The sequence below is a fragment of the Phyllobates terribilis genome, unplaced genomic scaffold (assembly GCF_046119375.1).
Source record: "Phyllobates terribilis strain yellow unplaced genomic scaffold, ASM4611937v1 Scaffold_7__3_contigs__length_470593459, whole genome shotgun sequence".
Lineage (NCBI taxonomy): Eukaryota > Metazoa > Chordata > Amphibia > Anura > Dendrobatidae > Phyllobates > Phyllobates terribilis.
Window position 1 is genome coordinate 392,341,740 of NW_027362767.1, and position 17,824 is coordinate 392,359,563.

The 17,824-nt window shown below is 45.3% G+C and overlaps 1 protein-coding gene across 1 annotated transcript in view; it reads right to left on the reverse strand.

Moving 5' to 3' along the window:
- Positions 1 to 17,824, reverse strand: part of LOC141154964 (cytochrome P450 2G1-like) — a 105,551-nt gene that overhangs the window by 66,294 nt on the left and 21,433 nt on the right. The window contains exons 2-3 of the mRNA XM_073641544.1: positions 16,130 to 16,292; positions 8,708 to 8,857 (exon numbers count right to left, since the gene is read on the reverse strand). Coding sequence (XP_073497645.1) covers positions 8,708 to 8,857; positions 16,130 to 16,292 — 313 coding nt within the window. The remainder of the gene's footprint in view (positions 1 to 8,707; positions 8,858 to 16,129; positions 16,293 to 17,824) is intronic.

Below are 17,824 nucleotides of genomic sequence, written 5' to 3' on the forward strand. Positions count from 1 at the left end.
TGAAGATGGGTTTGATCGAGGCATGTTTGAAGCATGAGCAGAAGACACTAGTTGTTAGTGACGGGTTGAAAAGGTGGGTTAGGGTTGGAATGAAGATATTGGTACGGTTGGGGATGAAGTGGGATGTTATTGGGTCAAGTTCACAGGTGGTGAGGTGTGATTTGGAGAGTAAAGAGGAAAGTTGATCTTCTGTAAAGGTGGAGGAGGATTGAGTAGGTGTGAGGAGGGGCTGAGGGGACTTTAGGCAAAAACTTTGCCTTAAGGTGTCAATCTTCTGCTTGAAGAATGAGGCAAAGTCTTCGGCTAAGATGAAAGGAGAGGGAGGAGGCGCTGGGGGCAGAGGAGAGAATTGAAGGTGTTGAATAGTTGTTTGGGGTTGTGAGACAAGGAGGATATGAGAGATGAGAAGCATGCTTCTTTTGCTGTAGTGAGTGTGGACTTGAAGGAAGTGAGGGACTGTTTGAATGCAATGAAGTGCTCATTGGAGTGGGACCTTTTCCTTCTGCGCTCAGCAGTCGTGGAGGCCCGTCACAGTTCCCTGGTTAGGCTAGTGTGCCAGGGTTGCCTGTTTATTTTGCGAGCTTTAGTATGTGCGAGGGGGGCAACCGAATTGAGAGCTTCAGTTGTTGTGGTGTTATATAATGCGGCAGCAACATCAGGGTCATGTAAGAAACTGATGTCTGTAAGAGGGAGGAGGGATTCAGAGAGTGAATGTAGGTCAAGGTGTTTGAGGTTTCTGCGAGGGTATGCTAATTTGTGGAGTGGGGATTGTTGCCCTATAGAGGAGAGGGTAGAGAATGTAAGTAGGTTGTGGTCAGAAAGAGGGAGGGGTGAGTTAGAGAATTTAGACAGGGAACAGAGGCGGGTGAAGATGAGGTCCAGAGTGTGACCATCTTTGTGAGTGGCTGCTGAAGACCATTTAGTAAGGCCAAAGGAGGAAGCGAGGGAAAGAAGCTTCGAGGCAGCTGAGAGAGAAGTGTCAATGGGGATGTTGAAGTCGCCCATGATGATAGTGGGGATGTCAGCGGAAAGGAAGTGAAGTAGCCAGGTGGTGAAATGGTCTAGGAAGGTGGTGGCTGATCCTGGGGGGCGGTAAATGACAGCCAGTTGGAGGTTGGAGGGGGGTGTAGATGCGCACACAGTGCACCTCAAAAGAGGGGAGAGTAAAGGAGGGTGACAGTGGGATTTGGGTGAAGGATCAGGCAGGAGAAAACTGACTCCTCCACCATGCTTGCCAATGGGGCCGGGGGTGTTGGAAAGGTGGAATACACCATATGAAAGTGCAGCTGGAGAGGCTGTGTTAGAGGGGGTGAGTTAAATGCCAAAGTAAAAATCTTGCCAGTCATGGGCACCTACCAACTTAAGTATTAGTTGAAAGGGGGCTTACACAGTTGAGAATTCCTTTGCTAACCTGTTACGTTAACATACACAGCCAAAGGTAACAGCATATCAGTCTTTTATGGCAGATATAGATTTCAAATCTAACTATCGGACTTGTTTTTTTTATGTTCCTGGCATGAATCCGGCAGGGAGTGCTCTTGGTGGAGGAATGTAAATAGGAGTGTTCCGTTCTTTCTGTATCTTGTGTTTACTGAGCCCAACCAACATTACAAAAAAAGACTAATGCCGTGCAAAGCAGAGAAAAATAACACAGAACCCTGCACACCAGTTAGTATTAAATGTAAGACTTGTCATCCCATCACCCATACATAATGCTGCACTTGAGAGTCAGACTCCGAAGCTTTATCATTTGTGTCCCAGGACATTTGGCTGCAGTTCACCTTCTAAATCTCTGTGTTAAGTATTGACCTAAGGAGTCCCAGGTTCAGTTTACAGAGATTAATCAGTCATGCTGATGCATGGGGAGTTAGCATGCATTGTGATAACAAATGTCCTTATTTTCCTTCAATTTCTTTCTGCAGCTTTTCAATGAAAAGAATACAACCACCCAGAGTAAAACACATTTTCCTGTGTGTAATTTACCATTTGTTGTAGGCATCTCTGCTATTGTTTGCTCTGCTCTACACTTTCGCAATGTTAATATAAATAATAAACAATATTACTCTGTTTAAGGTCATGTTCACATTTTTTAGAAAATTTTCATTGTAGATTTGCTTATAAATTCACAACAAATTTGGAGGCAAAATCTGCATATGTTACTTGCAGAATTAATTTCGAATTTGGCTGTGGATTCAATCCTGCTCTATTACTAAGCATTCAATAGGGTGAAACTTGAAAATCCACACACATATGTAGCACCCTGAGGATTCGGCTGCTACAGGGGTATTGCACCTCAACCCAGAGGTGTGATATTCCACTCCCGGGTAAGGATGGAGTGTGGAACTGAGCTCAGATAGACTGCATGCACTACATACATCCCATTCCAGAGGAGCAGGCCGACGGTACTCCCACTTAGAAATGTGCAGGTACAACCGAGCCTGTTCCTGGCTGGAGTGGGAGGGGGGTGGTACATCCCATGTAGTGTAGGGGCAGATAGGGGGAGCAGTCTGGGTAGTGATAGGAGCTCATTGGGTGCTGGTCACCTGAGCTCACACATAGAGGGATATATAAGGAGGGCACCAACTTAGATCAGGGTCAGACGCTGAGAACAAGTCAGTTGGAGAGGAGAGAGAAGGAAACAGCAGCCCTGGAGAGAGAGAGAGGAGGAAGAAAGAGAAAGACCCAGAGGGGGAAGATTGAAGGGACCCAAGAACCCAAATTAGAACACCGGGTGAGGAGTCAGCATCAGGGTACCGGAACCCAAGCTGGTGGGGGTAAAGACATTCCCCAGCCAGAGACCGGAGACCGTGGGCAGTGTCTGTCACGGTCACCCACTACATTCACCCCGAAGGCACACCACACGAAGGGTCAGGGAACCCAGGGCCAAGGGTGTCCCAAAAGAAGGCCCGAGGGAGCTGGACCTAGGTGAATCCCTGGTGGGGACGGCTGAAGAAAGGACAGAGGGAGAGCTCAGGGCCACGCTCTGGACTTGTTTGGGGGTTGGCTGGATCCAGGACCTGGTGGACGCAGCACGGCTCGGGTGGTCACTAGCAGCTGGAGTGACCGGAACATCAGCAGTAAGTAAACACCCTTAACTGCACAACCCGAGTCTGTCTTCATTGCCGGCTGCACCGCACCACCACAACCCCCATCCTCTGCGCCTGTCCCCTCTGAGGCTATACCCCTCCCGTTGGGGGTTATCCCACCAAGCTGCGCACCCACCATCAGCCTCAGCGGACCCTGCTGCAGCGGCGGCCACAGTGACCGCATCCCAACGGGTGGCGTAGTCGACACAAAAGAACTTTAGTAACATCTGTAAAGCTGCCACATAACACTTAGCTTGACGCCCTGGGCACGGGACCGGGTCACAGCCGCTCGGAGACTACAACCCCCCCCCATCTGATCCGGTGCCGGGTATTCCCCTCAAAAAGGAATATGTCCCAGGGGGCGCGTCAACTTTGGCGTAGTCGGCAGGATTACGTGCCCGCAACACCCGGGTACTGCGTGCCTGAAGAAAAGTGCAAGTTTACCTCAGAAAGAAGTCTCCCGCCGGTTCCGGAGGGTCCACGCCATCGGACTCCATCACCAGTCGTTTCCCGCCGATTGTCCGCCATTTCCAACTTGTTCCCGCCATCTGCAGAGTTTCCCGCCACTGGGCGACGCTTCCCGCCAAAACCGCAGATTTCCCGCCTTGGAAGAGCAGCGGACGCCATTATGGGCGTGCCAAAGGAGGGCAAGAGGCCACCTCCCATCGTGGGCCAGGACAGAAAATGGCGCCAAAAGTGGAAACCGCCCCCACCAACAGAGACTGTGATGCTGGAGGTGTCTGTCAGCGTGAAAGAACTCCCCCTGGAGCTGACAGTCACCGAGTTGCCCCGGGACCGCCCTCGAAGTGGGAGGAGACGAAAGAGAAGAGAAAAGATGGGTGTCGCTTGGGGCAGTCTAGAGCGAGCGCACCCGGAGGCAGGAAGCCTGGAAAGAAGCAGCAGAAAAGCTCACCCGGAGATGGAAAGAAAGCAGAACAGCACCGGCCCGCTGGCCAGGAGTCTGCTAGAGACCGAGGAAGGAGGGCAGAGCAGCACCGGCCCGCTGGCCAGGAGCCTGCCGGAAGCCGAGCAGAGCAGCACCGACCCGATGGTCAGGAGCCTGCTAGAGTCCACAACCCCGCTAGGTCTAGCGGAGATCCTAGCGCAGCTCCCCCGAGACCGGGAGTGTGCACAAACTGCCTTGGAGGGCCTCGCACGGAGGATGGCCCGGGTACAGCGCGAGATACTGGCGGAGTGGAGCCGGGAGATGGCTCAGCACGCAGAGACTAGTCAACGGAGCACGCTACCCTGGAAGAGGAAGCAGACCGCCTCTGAGGATGGCGCGGGAGGACCCAAGGCCGGAGACGGCGCCGAGGAGGGAGCCGAACGCATGGAGGCAGGTAAAGGGGACGCCTATACCCCAAGCCGTGACACCGCTCACCTGCCCCAGCTCCCCGTCGCAGAGCCCGAAAGTCCCCCTGCTGTGCCCGTAGCCGCCAGGTCACCGCCATGGACTAGGCCCCGACCGGAAGCCGCCGCCGCGACCCCTGTGACGTCACACGCACCGACCCGGAGCGTGACAAAGCAGGAAATACCACCAGCCTGGTCGCAAGGCCTAGTACCCCCGGGCGCCGCATCACCAACAGCGCCCCCTACCTCCGCGGAGCCTCCGGCCTGGCCGCAAGGCCAGGTAGCCCAGGACGCCGCCGTATTAACGGTGCCCTTCACCTTCCAGGTGCCCCAGGCCTGGCCGCAAGGCCTGGGCAACCCGGGCGCCACCACCACCGCGCCCGCGCCCGCAATACCTAGGGTGCCACACCTGGGGGAGGACCTCTTCGGCCAGCTCACATGGCCGGACGGGCGGCCCTTCATCTGGCCCGAAGGATACCATGAGCTGGAGCGGCACCAAAGACTAGGGCCCTTGTGTGAGCCCCTGATCCCGGCTCCGAAGCCCGTGACTCGGGTCTCGCCTCCTCTAGCAGAAGCCCAATTCGTGTGGGACCCCACGGGAGAAGATTTGATGGGGTTCACCGGAGAAACTCGGGCAGCCGCAGCTGAACGTACAGAGTGTTGCCGTCAACAGCTGGCAGAGTTTAAGAGAGAACGGGAGGAGAGGCGGGTCAGAGAACAACAGGCCCAAATCCAGAGCGCGGAGCAGAAGAGCCGGACTAGGAGGAACCCCCGTGCAGCGCATTGTCCCCGCACCATCGGGACAGTGATAAAGTTCAACCCGCAGCATGGGTGGGGCTTTATTCGGGACCGTAACAACCGCGGTGACGTTTTTGTGACTCGCAGAGACGTCGAGTCCCACCTGCCGGAAGGTCACAAAGGCCGTGACCTCTACGTCGGAGACGAGGTCACTTTCACCCGGCACAAGTGTGCCAAAGGACCCTACGCCCTCCACGTACACCGCCTGACGGAGGAGGAGTTGCGGTACGAAGAGGAGGAGCAAGAGGACCCGGACGGGTCTGAAGTTCAAAGAGCAGGAGGAAGACGCCGTTGAGTGCGGCAGAGCAGGAGCTGTAAATAAGTTACCCAATCGGGGTATATAGAAACTGAAACTGTTGCTGCTAAAATAGTCCCCGTTGGACCAGTGAACTGTTACCCGTTAACCCCTTCATCCTACAGGCTGAGGACTGTGAGCAGCCATTCCCTTCCCTCTACCTGGCCGAGGACTGAGAGCGGCCAACTTTCCCTGTATATAGTTGCGCGTCCTAAAGCGCCCCCTACCGGTTTTATAGGAAAACCAGTTTTTCTAAGAGACTGTCGCACTTTTCCCGGACACACGTTGCACAGTGTCCGGAGGAGGAACCTGAGACAAGAGAAGTCTACGAGAAAGTTTTATATGTTATATATATAATGTTTATATGTTTTATATGTTCATATGAAAAATTTGTATGTTTTGGTGTTTTATGTCTTACAGCCCGAGGACGTGCTGTGATTTACCAGGGGGGAATGTAGCACCCTGAGGATTCGGCTGCTACAGGGGTATTGCACCTCAACCCAGAGGTGTGATATTCCACTCCCGGGTAAGGATGGAGTGTGGAACTGAGCTCAGATAGACTGCATGCACTACATACATCCCATTCCAGAGGAGCAGGCCGACGGTACTCCCACTTAGAAATGTGCAGGTACAACCGAGCCTGTTCCTGGCTGGAGTGGGAGGGGGGTGGTACATCCCATGTAGTGTAGGGGCAGATAGGGGGAGCAGTCTGGGTAGTGATAGGAGCTCATTGGGTGCTGGTCACCTGAGCTCACACATAGAGGGATATATAAGGAGGGCACCAACTTAGATCAGGGTCAGACGCTGAGAACAAGTCAGTTGGAGAGGAGAGAGAAGGAAACAGCAGCCCTGGAGAGAGAGAGAGGAGGAAGAAAGAGAAAGACCCAGAGGGGGAAGATTGAAGGGACCCAAGAACCCAAATTAGAACACCGGGTGAGGAGTCAGCATCAGGGTACCGGAACCCAAGCTGGTGGGGGTAAAGACATTCCCCAGCCAGAGACCGGAGACCGTGGGCAGTGTCTGTCACGGTCACCCACTACATTCACCCCGAAGGCACACCACACGAAGGGTCAGGGAACCCAGGGCCAAGGGTGTCCCAAAAGAAGGCCCGAGGGAGCTGGACCTAGGTGAATCCCTGGTGGGGACGGCTGAAGAAAGGACAGAGGGAGAGCTCAGGGCCACGCTCTGGACTTGTTTGGGGGTTGGCTGGATCCAGGACCTGGTGGACGCAGCACGGCTCGGGTGGTCACTAGCAGCTGGAGTGACCGGAACATCAGCAGTAAGTAAACACCCTTAACTGCACAACCCGAGTCTGTCTTCATTGCCGGCTGCACCGCACCACCACAACCCCCATCCTCTGCGCCTGTCCCCTCTGAGGCTATACCCCTCCCGTTGGGGGTTATCCCACCAAGCTGCGCACCCACCATCAGCCTCAGCGGACCCTGCTGCAGCGGCGGCCACAGTGACCGCATCCCAACGGGTGGCGTAGTCGACACAAAAGAACTTTAGTAACATCTGTAAAGCTGCCACATAACACTTAGCTTGACGCCCTGGGCACGGGACCGGGTCACAGCCGCTCGGAGACTACAACCCCCCCCCCATCTGATCCGGTGCCGGGTATTCCCCTCAAAAAGGAATATGTCCCAGGGGGCGCGTCACATACACTGTATGAGCTTACTGCCAATTTGAAATCCACACCATGCTTTCATTTTCACCATGTTTTAGGGATTTAAAATTGTTTTCTGCCTTAGGGTACAAGTCTGCAGTCCTTCTATGTGACTACAGACTTGTGATTCCTCACATTGCGTCACTGACCCCTGATGAAGCATTAGTGAAAGGCGCATCGGGTGTGGTGTGTGAGCATCTCTGTATTTGGTCCACTATTTGACCAATTCAATTTGTATTTTACATTAATATTATTATACCTTATAGGATGTTTGAATAGTGTTGGCATCTTTATCTATACTTTATTTCTATTGTGTTCTATTGTGTGATTTGTACCTTGTTTTACATCCCATTTTTCTTACTTTTGAAAGTTACCATTATCATTTTCTATTATCTGGGTATTTCTCATGGTACATTTTATGTGATTCATTCATCACACTTCCATACATCTATATGCATTTTATATATTTTTTATTGCTCATCCACCATGTCTGCTATTGCCATGTTGGATATTTTACCCTCACCTTCTTCCACTTCTTTATTCACCTTTCTTTTATCAAGTTAAATTTCATTAATAAAGATTCATACTACTTTCAATAAGTACCTTACCAGCACATTCTTTTTTATTGGTTTTCATATTTTTACAGTTATCATTTGATGTCTGCAGCTCCTTAGCAGAATCATGCATCACCAGGTTTACAAACTGCAAATAAACCCTATAAAGTCTTATCTTGCAGTTATGTAAAACTCCAAACTCGCAGCTCCGTCTTAGGTATAATTAGCAAGTGAAGGGGAGACATGGTAGGTAATAACTCTTGACTGCAAGATCTGACTACACATAGGGTTTGTTTGTAGTCTGTAACCATGGAGACACATATCGTCAATGAATCCAGATTAAAAAATAAACTGCAAAAAATGAAAATGTATTTCTTGAAATCTTTTTTTTTTTATCTATTCAGCTCCTATGTAGACATACTGTACATGTCAACAATATTGCACAGATTACTTAGATTACTTTTTTAGATTACTTTTAGATTTGCTGACCATAGGCGTTAAACAGAAAGCCAATCAACGATTGTTTAATGGACTATTTAGACAGGCCAAACATATTTTCATGGGCACAGAATGATTGCTATTACAATCGTTCTGTTCTCATGGAATAGTTATCAGTAGCACATACAATGGTCAATGTGCTGCCGAGGTCAATGAATTTATTGCCAGAATGACCCATCCAATCACATGACTAATACAATTTTGCTCTTTTGTATGTTGATTAACGGAGTGAATAGACAACAAGTGTTCCTAAGAAAGTTTTTTAATAATTATTAATCCTTATAAATGGACCCATACTGACCAATAATCATTTAGACTAGCCGATCGCGACCCTAAAAACCTGCCAATTGGCTACATGAAAGCCAGTCATGATGATTGAAGACTATAGGAAATCTTTCCTTATTATCTCTTCTATTTACATTTTTCTGAATCCACATGAAATATACAGAATTATACTTACGTTTGTATGACTTAAGCTCCTCGATTAAAAAATGGGCCTCCTCCTGGATTCTCTCCTCAATACTCCTCTTGCCCATGCCAAAATTTCTCAGGGTCATCAGGGTAAAGCGACGTAGCTGTTTCCAGCGGTCTCCATTGCTCAAGATCATCCCTGGTTTAAGAAAAAAAAGATTTATTCCTTACTGTTTGCCAATATAAGATCTTTACAATATAAAAGTCATTAATAGTTTTTCCAGTTCTTAGATACATTAGTGCTGAAATTTGTCAGAAAAACACTTTTAAAAAAAAATGGAAAATAAAAATATATTTTTATGTTAGTGTTAATTCCATAGATCATAGGAATTGATCTGTAGCAATCTATCCAAGATGGATTAAAGGAGTTGGCTTATTTGCAAAAACCATCAAGCGCTACAAAGAAACTGGCTCACATGAGGACCGCCCCAGGAAAGGAAGACCAAGAGTCACTTCTGCTTCTGAGGATAAGTTTATCCGAGTCACTAGCCTCAGAAATCGCAGGTTAACAGCAGCTTAGATTAGAGACCAGGACAATGCCACACAGAGTTCTAGCAGCGGACACATCTCTGCAATAACTGTTAAGAGGAGACTTTGTGCAGCAGGCCTTCATGGTAAAATAGCTCCTAGGAAACCACTGCTAAGGCCAGGCAACAAGCAGAATAGACTTGTTTGGGCTAAAGAACACAAGGAATGGACATTAGACCAGTGGAAATCTGTGCTTTGGTCTGATGAGTCCAAATTTGAGATCTTTGGTTGCAACCACCGTGTCTTTGTGCGACGTAGAAAAGAACGGATGGACTCTACATGCCTGGTTCCCACCATGAAGCATGGAGGAGGAGATGTGATGGTGTGGGGGTGCTTTGCTGATGACACTGTTGGGGATTTATTCAAAATTGAAGGCATACTGAACCAGCATGGCTACCACAGCATCTTGCAGCAGTATGCTATTCCATCCAGTTTGCGTTTAGTTGGACCATCATTTACTTTTCAACAGGACAATGACCCCAAACACACCTCCAGGCTCTGTAAGGGCTATTTGACCAAGCAGGAGAGTGATGGGGTGCTATGCCAGATGACCTGGCCTCCACAGTCACCAGACCTGAACCCAATCGAGATGGTTTGGGGTGAGCTGGACCGCAGAGTGAAGGCAAAAGGGCCAACAAGTGCTAAGCATCTCTGGGAACTCCTTCAAGATTGTTTGATGACCATTTCCGGTGACTACCTCTTGAAGCTCATCAAGAGAATGCCAAGAGTGTGCAAAGCAGTCATCAAAGCAAAAGGTGGCTACTTTGAAGAACCTAGAATATAAGACATATTTTCAGTTGTTTCACACTTTTTTGTTAAGTATATAATTCCACATGTGTTAATTCATAGTTTTGATGCCTTCAGTGTGAATGTACAATTTTAGTAGTCATGAAAATACAGAAAAATCTTTAAATGAGAAGGTGTGTCCAAACTTTTGGTCTGTACTCTATGTGGTCACCTCTCTATTTGGTGTTTTCTTGAAGATACTGCTTTCTTGGTTTATTGAATAGGGGTCAATGAACCCCCTTCTCCTTGTCGATAGGGTGAAGGCCTAACTTAAACCTCTTCAATTAGTGCAGAAGAGTTGATAATTCTGCGCTGCTGGTTCTATAGTCACAATAAAGGTCTCATATGCAGTACGGTCACAATGCGTTCTATAGAAAAAATAAAAATTAGTTTTATTCAAATTCTCATCCCCTATAATCGTTACACATAATGATCTGTAACATCCTTTAAAACATTGTTTCTTTTGGCAGTGTTTAAAAGGTGGATCAATCTCCTCAATGGCAGCCCTTGGACACTTAATAGCCATTAAAATAGGATTTGGGTAGTTTTAAGATAGAGCAGCAATAAGGGCTCTTTGAAACTCTCTCCAATTTACTTATTTGTAATTTGTAAAGAATATTTAATATTAATAATAATAGTTTATATTTCCAGTTTCAAAGTAAACTTGCCAGATTACAGACAGCATTTAGAATTATTCACTGTTTTAAGTAAGTCAAATCTCTAAATATTTACGCAACAGCCTACACCACTCCCATGTGTCTTTTACTGTCTAATTAATTTTTTGTCTGAGATTCACTTACTTTAATTTATAATAGTAATTTGCAAGTGTTGATGAGCGATATTAGGGATCATTGCAGCAACTAGGGATGAGCAAATATCCCTGTGTATTCGGCTTCAGCCACTGTCGACCCCCTTTTATCAGAAAAAATTGCGTTTTCAAATTGCAGTGCTAGAGGAGTGTGGATAATTGGAGGGACAGCAGGCCGTATTATTGGTTCTAAGCTGCCGTCGAATTGTCAGGTGTTAACCAGGTTTTCCTTCACTGTACAGATTCGCAACCAACATGAATGAGTGCTACTGTCACAGCCAGCGAAGTGCTTCAGTTCTGGGTAAAAGCAAGAATCCCGACAAGGCAACAATATCATGTGATCAATAAGGTCAAGAGTCTGTTTGGGCAATGGAAGACTCTCATGAAGAATGCTAAATGGCGAACCAAAGCACAAGAATCCAAGGAGAAGGAATTTGTTAATAAACTTGATGTTTGTTTCATGTTGCTTATGTTGATGCCATGAAACTTATAAAACTTAAGGAAGACCATGACATTTTGGTTGCTCAAAGTGAAAAAGGTCATCGTGGTAGCATGGAACCACCTTCATGAGCTTATTATTGTAAGCATGTTTGATAAATTGTGGCCAGCATCAACAGGTCCAGATATGAAGTTGTTCGAGAGATTTTCAGCTGCCTGGAGTCAATTGGCTAAAACAAAGTTTTCAGCTGGAATGGAAGATGACATAGTTTCAACAGAGCTAGGTCCGCTTAAGGAGTGTCTAGTTGAATTTTTCACCAACCAGCTTGTACAATGCCATCCAAGAAAAAAATAACAAGGGATTGATAACTGGTACTCCTGTTCCTTGGTTCGTCGGCAAACCCAGACGTACACATCAATACTCCAAGCACTTACCACAGGACCCAATGCATGGCCAAAGTGATATATGCCCTGAAGATCTTCATGTTTCATCACCAATTTCGTTTAACATTAACAGAGTTAAAAAATTTCCGTCAATTTTGTACTTTTACTGTTCCCTTGTACTTGAAGGCTAGGTACCTTTGTCAGATCCCAGCCACATCATTGCAAAATGACTTCACATTACTGCAAGAACTCGTAGCATACAAAAGAATCAATACGTCTGTTGCTGAGGCAGCAATAAAAACTTTCAACAGACATCTATGGTACCTCATTGAGATTACGGTTTCTTTTGACAGTGTTGTTCCAACTGTAGGAAAGGTTGAGATGGTACTGGCTCTGCAGAAGGAAGGCAGCGATGTCTGCTCAACTCGCTTGCAGCTTGCCGAAGACCTTGTGTCACACAAGAAGCATCATCATTTCATGTCATCCAACACAAAAGAACCTGTTTGTTGCACTGGAAATAAACCAAGATTTTCTTCATCAAGATCCTTGTCTGTGCCACACCAATGCAAGATACATCGATGCATCCTCAAAAGTTGCCAGATTGAAAATCGTGAATGATTCATCCAGAAGACCAGAAACAGTTTATTCTCCAGTGTGTGGAGAAGCATCGCCATGACTAACCCAAACCAAATAAAATGTGTTTCGTTAAAAAAAGTGACACCGTGAAACTACTGAAAAATTGTACATGTACTTTGCTGCAAGACATTTATTACAAATAATTGTTAGTTTTATGATGATTGAGCCTCCAGTAAACAATGTTTAAATGTTACAAAATTTTGTGTAAGTTACTATCACACCAAAAGGAATTATTCCCAGGGGTGAGACCTACAAATTTTGACAACATTTTTTTGACTAATATTCATTTTTAGAACATTTATGTGGTTTTATTCTCAATGCATTTTGAAGTTAGTAAACCTCTTCATCAGGAGTACCACAAAAATCCAGTTTTCTGAAGAAGTTTGCTAACTCCGAAACGCATTCAGAATAAATTGTGACTACAGAACCAGCAGCGCAGATTTACCCACTCTTCTCTACTACTTGATTACTAGGTTGGTTGTATCCTCCAACCTGTTGGTGTTGCAGGAGCTGGAACTACTACCTCCCAGAGCAAGTTTTTTTGTGGGTCACACAAGCTCACAAGGTGAGCAGTTACTGCATCCTCCTATCCTTCCCTAGTTTAATGGATAAGATCCTTTTACACTTGTATTGTCCCCCTTGTTTTCTCTAACTTAAAGCTCATGGCACCCACTGCAAAATCTGTAATAATGTCCCAAATATCAAATGATTTTTATAGTAGCAGTCTCCTCATATGGGGAATACACCTTTCAAGCCACTCAAGCTTCTGGGTGTGACTATGACACCTCTGGGTGAAAGTTCTTGAAATTGAACCTCCACCTATTAGACCTTTTAGCAAATCCTGTACTTATGCAGTACATGACTAAAGTGTGAAAAATCCTTAGGATTAGTGATGAGCGAGTATGTTTTGTTAACCCTTTTGCTGATTATGCTCGGGCGAGCACCGAGTAGTTACTGCTGCTCGGTGTTATGTTTGAATCACTCCCGTGTGCATGATTTGCAACGGTTTGACAGCTTTAATACAGTGGTGGCCAAAAGTATTGGCACCCCTACAATTCTGTCAGATAATACTCAGTTTCTTCCTGAAAATGATTGCAATCACAAATTCTTTGGTATTATTATCTTCATTTAATTTGCTTGCAAGGAAAAAACACAAAAGAGAATTAAGCAAAAATCAAATCATTGATCATTTCACACAAAACTCCAAAATGGGCCAAACAAAAGTATTGGCACCCTCAGCCTAATACTTGGTTGCACAACCTTTAGCCAAAATAACTGCGAACAACCGCTTCCGGTAACCATCAATGAGTTTCTTACAATGCTCTGTTGGAATTGTAGACCATTCTTCTTTGGCAAACTGCTCCAGGTCCCTGATATTTGAAGGGTGCCTTTTCCAAACTGCCATTTTGAGATCTCTCCACAGGTGTTCTATGGGATTCAGGTCTGGACTCATTGCTGGCCACCTTAGAAGTCTCCAGTGCATTCTCTCAAACCATTTTATAGTGCTTTTGGAAGTGTGTTTTGGGTCATTGTCCTGCTGGAAGACCCATGACCTCTGAGGGAGACCCAGCTTTCTCACACTGGGCCCTACATTATGCTGCAAAATTTGTTGGTAGTCTTCAGACTTCATAATGCCATGCACATGGTCAAGCAGTCCAGTGCCAGAGGCAGCAAAGCAACCCCAAAACATCAGGGAACCTCCGCCATGTTTGACTGTAGGGACCGTGTTCTTTTCTTTGAATGCCTCTTTTTTTTTTCCTGTACACTCCATGTTGACGCTTTTTCCCAAAAAGCTCTACTTTTGTCTCATCTGACCAGTGAACATTCTTCCAAAACGTTTTAGGCTTTCTCAGGTAAGTTTTGGCAAATTCCAGCCTGGCTTTTTTATGTCTCGGGGTAAGAAGTGGGGTCTTCCTGGGTATCCTACCATACAGTCCCTTTTCATTCAGACGCCGACAGATAGTACGGGTTGACACTGTTGTACCCTCGGACTGCAGGGCAGCTTGAACTTGTTTGGATGTTAGTCGAGGTTCTTTATCCACCATCCGCACAATCTTGCGTTGAAATCTCTCATCAGTTTTTCTTTTCCGTCCACATCTAGGGAGGTTAGCCACAGTGCCATGGGCTTTAAACTTCTTGATGACACTGCGCACGGAAGACACAGGAACATTCAGGTCTTTGGAGATGGACTTGTAGCCTTGAGATTGCTCATGCTTCCTCACAATTTGGTTTCTCAAGTCCTCAGACAGTTCTTTGGTCTTCTTTCTTTTCTCCATGCTCAATGTGGTACACACAAGGACACAGGACAGAGGTTGAGTCAACTTTAATCCATGTTAACTGGCTGCAAGGGTGATTTATTTATTGCCAACACCTGTTAGGTGCCACAGGTAAGTTACAGGTGCTGTTAATTACACGAATTAGAGGAGCATCACATGATTTTTCAAACAGTGCCAATACTTTTGTCCACCCCCTTTTTTAGGTTTGGTGTGGAATTATATCCAATGTGGCTTTAGGACAATTCTTTTTGTGTTTTTTCATTGACGACAAATTAAATGAAGATAATAATACCAAAGAATTTGTGATTGCAATCATTTTCAGGAAGAAACTGAGTATTATCTGACAGAATTGCAGGGGTGCCAATACTTTTGGCCACCACTGTACATTTGTCTGCTTCTTACACATTCCTCACATGTATTAAAGCTGTCAAACCGTCTCAAATCAGGCACACGGGAGTGATTCAAACATATCACCGAGCACGCTATAAATACTCGGTGCTCGCCCGAGTATACTCAGCAAAATGGTTAACAAAACATACGCACTCATCACTACTTAGGATGCATTTACACGGGCTGATAAGTGGGAAATAAGCATTTATGGGAACACTAGTTTCCAATTATCATCCTGTCTAGACTCGCTGTCAAGAACCCAACAAAAATGCAAAGTGCACATTTGTCAGGTGAAATGATTTTAAAGCTTGTTTAACATAATCCTTCTTGGCAACACATCGTTCTTTTCATAGTTACATAGGTTAAAAAAAAGTTTGCCTTTGTTATCATGTGCTGATGAGAACAATGATATTCTTTTCAGACAAAATTATCACATTAACAATCGTTATGTGCACAAGGAAGCGCGTTTCAGGCTATTAAAGTAGTTATTCATTGCTAAGAAAACTCTTTCTTAAACTAAATGTTTGGCCGCGATAAAATAATAAAACCTGTACTCACCGGTGCCATTTCAGCAGTGTCAGCACTTGTGGTCCTAGGGCTGTGATGCGGTGGAATGACTCATGATGCCCGGTGCCCAATCAGCGCTGGCATCACTATCTCTGCTTTTGTATGAACTGAACATGTAGAGGAAGCCAGAGCTACAGCTGATCCTGGACTTCCTCTTCATGTTCATGTTGTAGACAGTGAGGCCAGCGCTGATTCGGCACCAGGCATCATGTGTCATTCCACTGCATCACAGCCCCAGGACCGTGAGTGCTGACACCGCTGGAACGGCACCCCCACAGGAGGTGAGTATAGTCTTTATTATTTTATCAGGGCCGAACATTTAGTGTAAGAAGCAGTTGTCCTAGTTGTGGACAACCCCTTTAAACAACCACCATTTGGCTTCCATGTAGCTGATCGGCTGTAGCTGGCCTCAGTTGGCCAGTGTCAATGCCTTCTAAGTAGCATGTCTCTTAATTCTAACAGTACTTGAAGTTTGCAGACATTTTACTACTGTGACCGCCCCCCACCTTCCCAAGACAACACTATCTGTACTTTGCCTTCTTGATTAAGCATTGATAGATAGTCAGATTTTGGAAAAAACAAAGTAAAAGAAATTTACCATGAGCCTGAAAAAATTTGTCCATTATCGGAATCTGTCCCCTATTGTTGAAATCATCTGCTTGGTCAATAAGGGCATCTTTAACCATTTGGTAGCCAGCGAGGATTACTACTGGCCGTGACCCAAAGTAGAGAGTATACACTGAGCCATACTTCTCCCTGAGCTGCAATTAGATAAAAAAACAGATTACTTTTATTGCATCTTTTGATCAATAATACATTTATAATTGCACCAAGATAATACAAGTCATCAGGGACCAGCCTGGCCGGCTACACTCCCGTGTGGATTGGTCCCTGGTAGCTATTAAACTAAGTTTTTCTCTGAAACACCACTTCATTTCAGAGTCAAACATACCTGGCTGAAATTATGCAGCCAGTTTCTTACACATGCTGCTCGAGGATCCGGCAGCATTTACCAGCTGTCAGGTTCCTTTCAATATCATAAGAAAGACTGCAAATTTTAATAATCAGTCAATTGCAAAAGTTTCTTGAACGAGCTCTATCCGACAAGAACCATCTAAAATGGTGGGAAAAACCCTTTAACTAAGATTGATCGGGAAATTTAAATATTCCCATTGGACTCTTGAACTTTCATTTCTATGTATAGTTGGAGTTTTCAAAGAATTTTTGACTAATGGACATAACTTTAGATACATTATTTTCAGGTCACAAAGGGCAGTGAGACCTGTTTATAGGGATAAATTGTGTAATCCCTCTATGATCAGAGTTTTGGAGACCGCGTACAAATAATTTATATTTTGGCTACTATAATCTTTAAATCAGATGTTATAGATACAATGATCTGATGTAGACCATTCTACAAAAATATATTGTAGGCAGAGCAATACACAACCTAATTGTCTGTAGTGATAAGGAAAATGATCTTATTGTAATCAGTCAATATGTTATATTACTTGTTATATACCAGCTTTATAAAGTCAAATCTTAATAACTCCAGGTAAAGAATCCAGTTAGGACTGGAGATATCCTTGGAATGTTCTGTAACAGTGTTAAGATTGTTGTAAGATGTTCTCTAGATACAATGTACTCACAGATAAAAGATGTCTTGACGCGTTTGAGACTCAGATGGATGCAGGTCACTTGAAAACTACTATTTTGATTTTAGTATACTCATAAGACCAATGACTATGTGCCAGAATTTTGAGCTAAATATTGCACCCTTTGGAGTCAAGTCAAACTTTTTATCACTACGGTATTGAGTCTCCATGCATGGATCTATTTAATCTACTTGCTAAAGTCTTATTCAGACATCTGTGTTCCATGTACGTGTCATATCTTGAGTTTTTTCACGGATACAACACATACCCCTTATAACCTATGGTGCTATTCACATGCTTGTTTTTTTTCCAGCTGCACGGATGACAAGGGCCAATATAAGTCTATGGGTTTTATAAAAAACACATACAAGCACACGGATGACAAACTATAGGAGAACGTTTGTTATTTCTTTCTTTATCCATCCATGAAAAACACAGATGAAACACTGATGGAAAAAACGGATGCACTGATGACACACTGATCCAAAACACTGATGACACCAGTACAATTTTTTCACGTACGTACGTATTTAAACACAGACGTGTGAATGAGGCCTTACATAGTGCCATTAATTCCACAGACATCATCACTGTCCCCATTGGGGCTCACAATCTACATTCCCTATCAGTATGTCTTT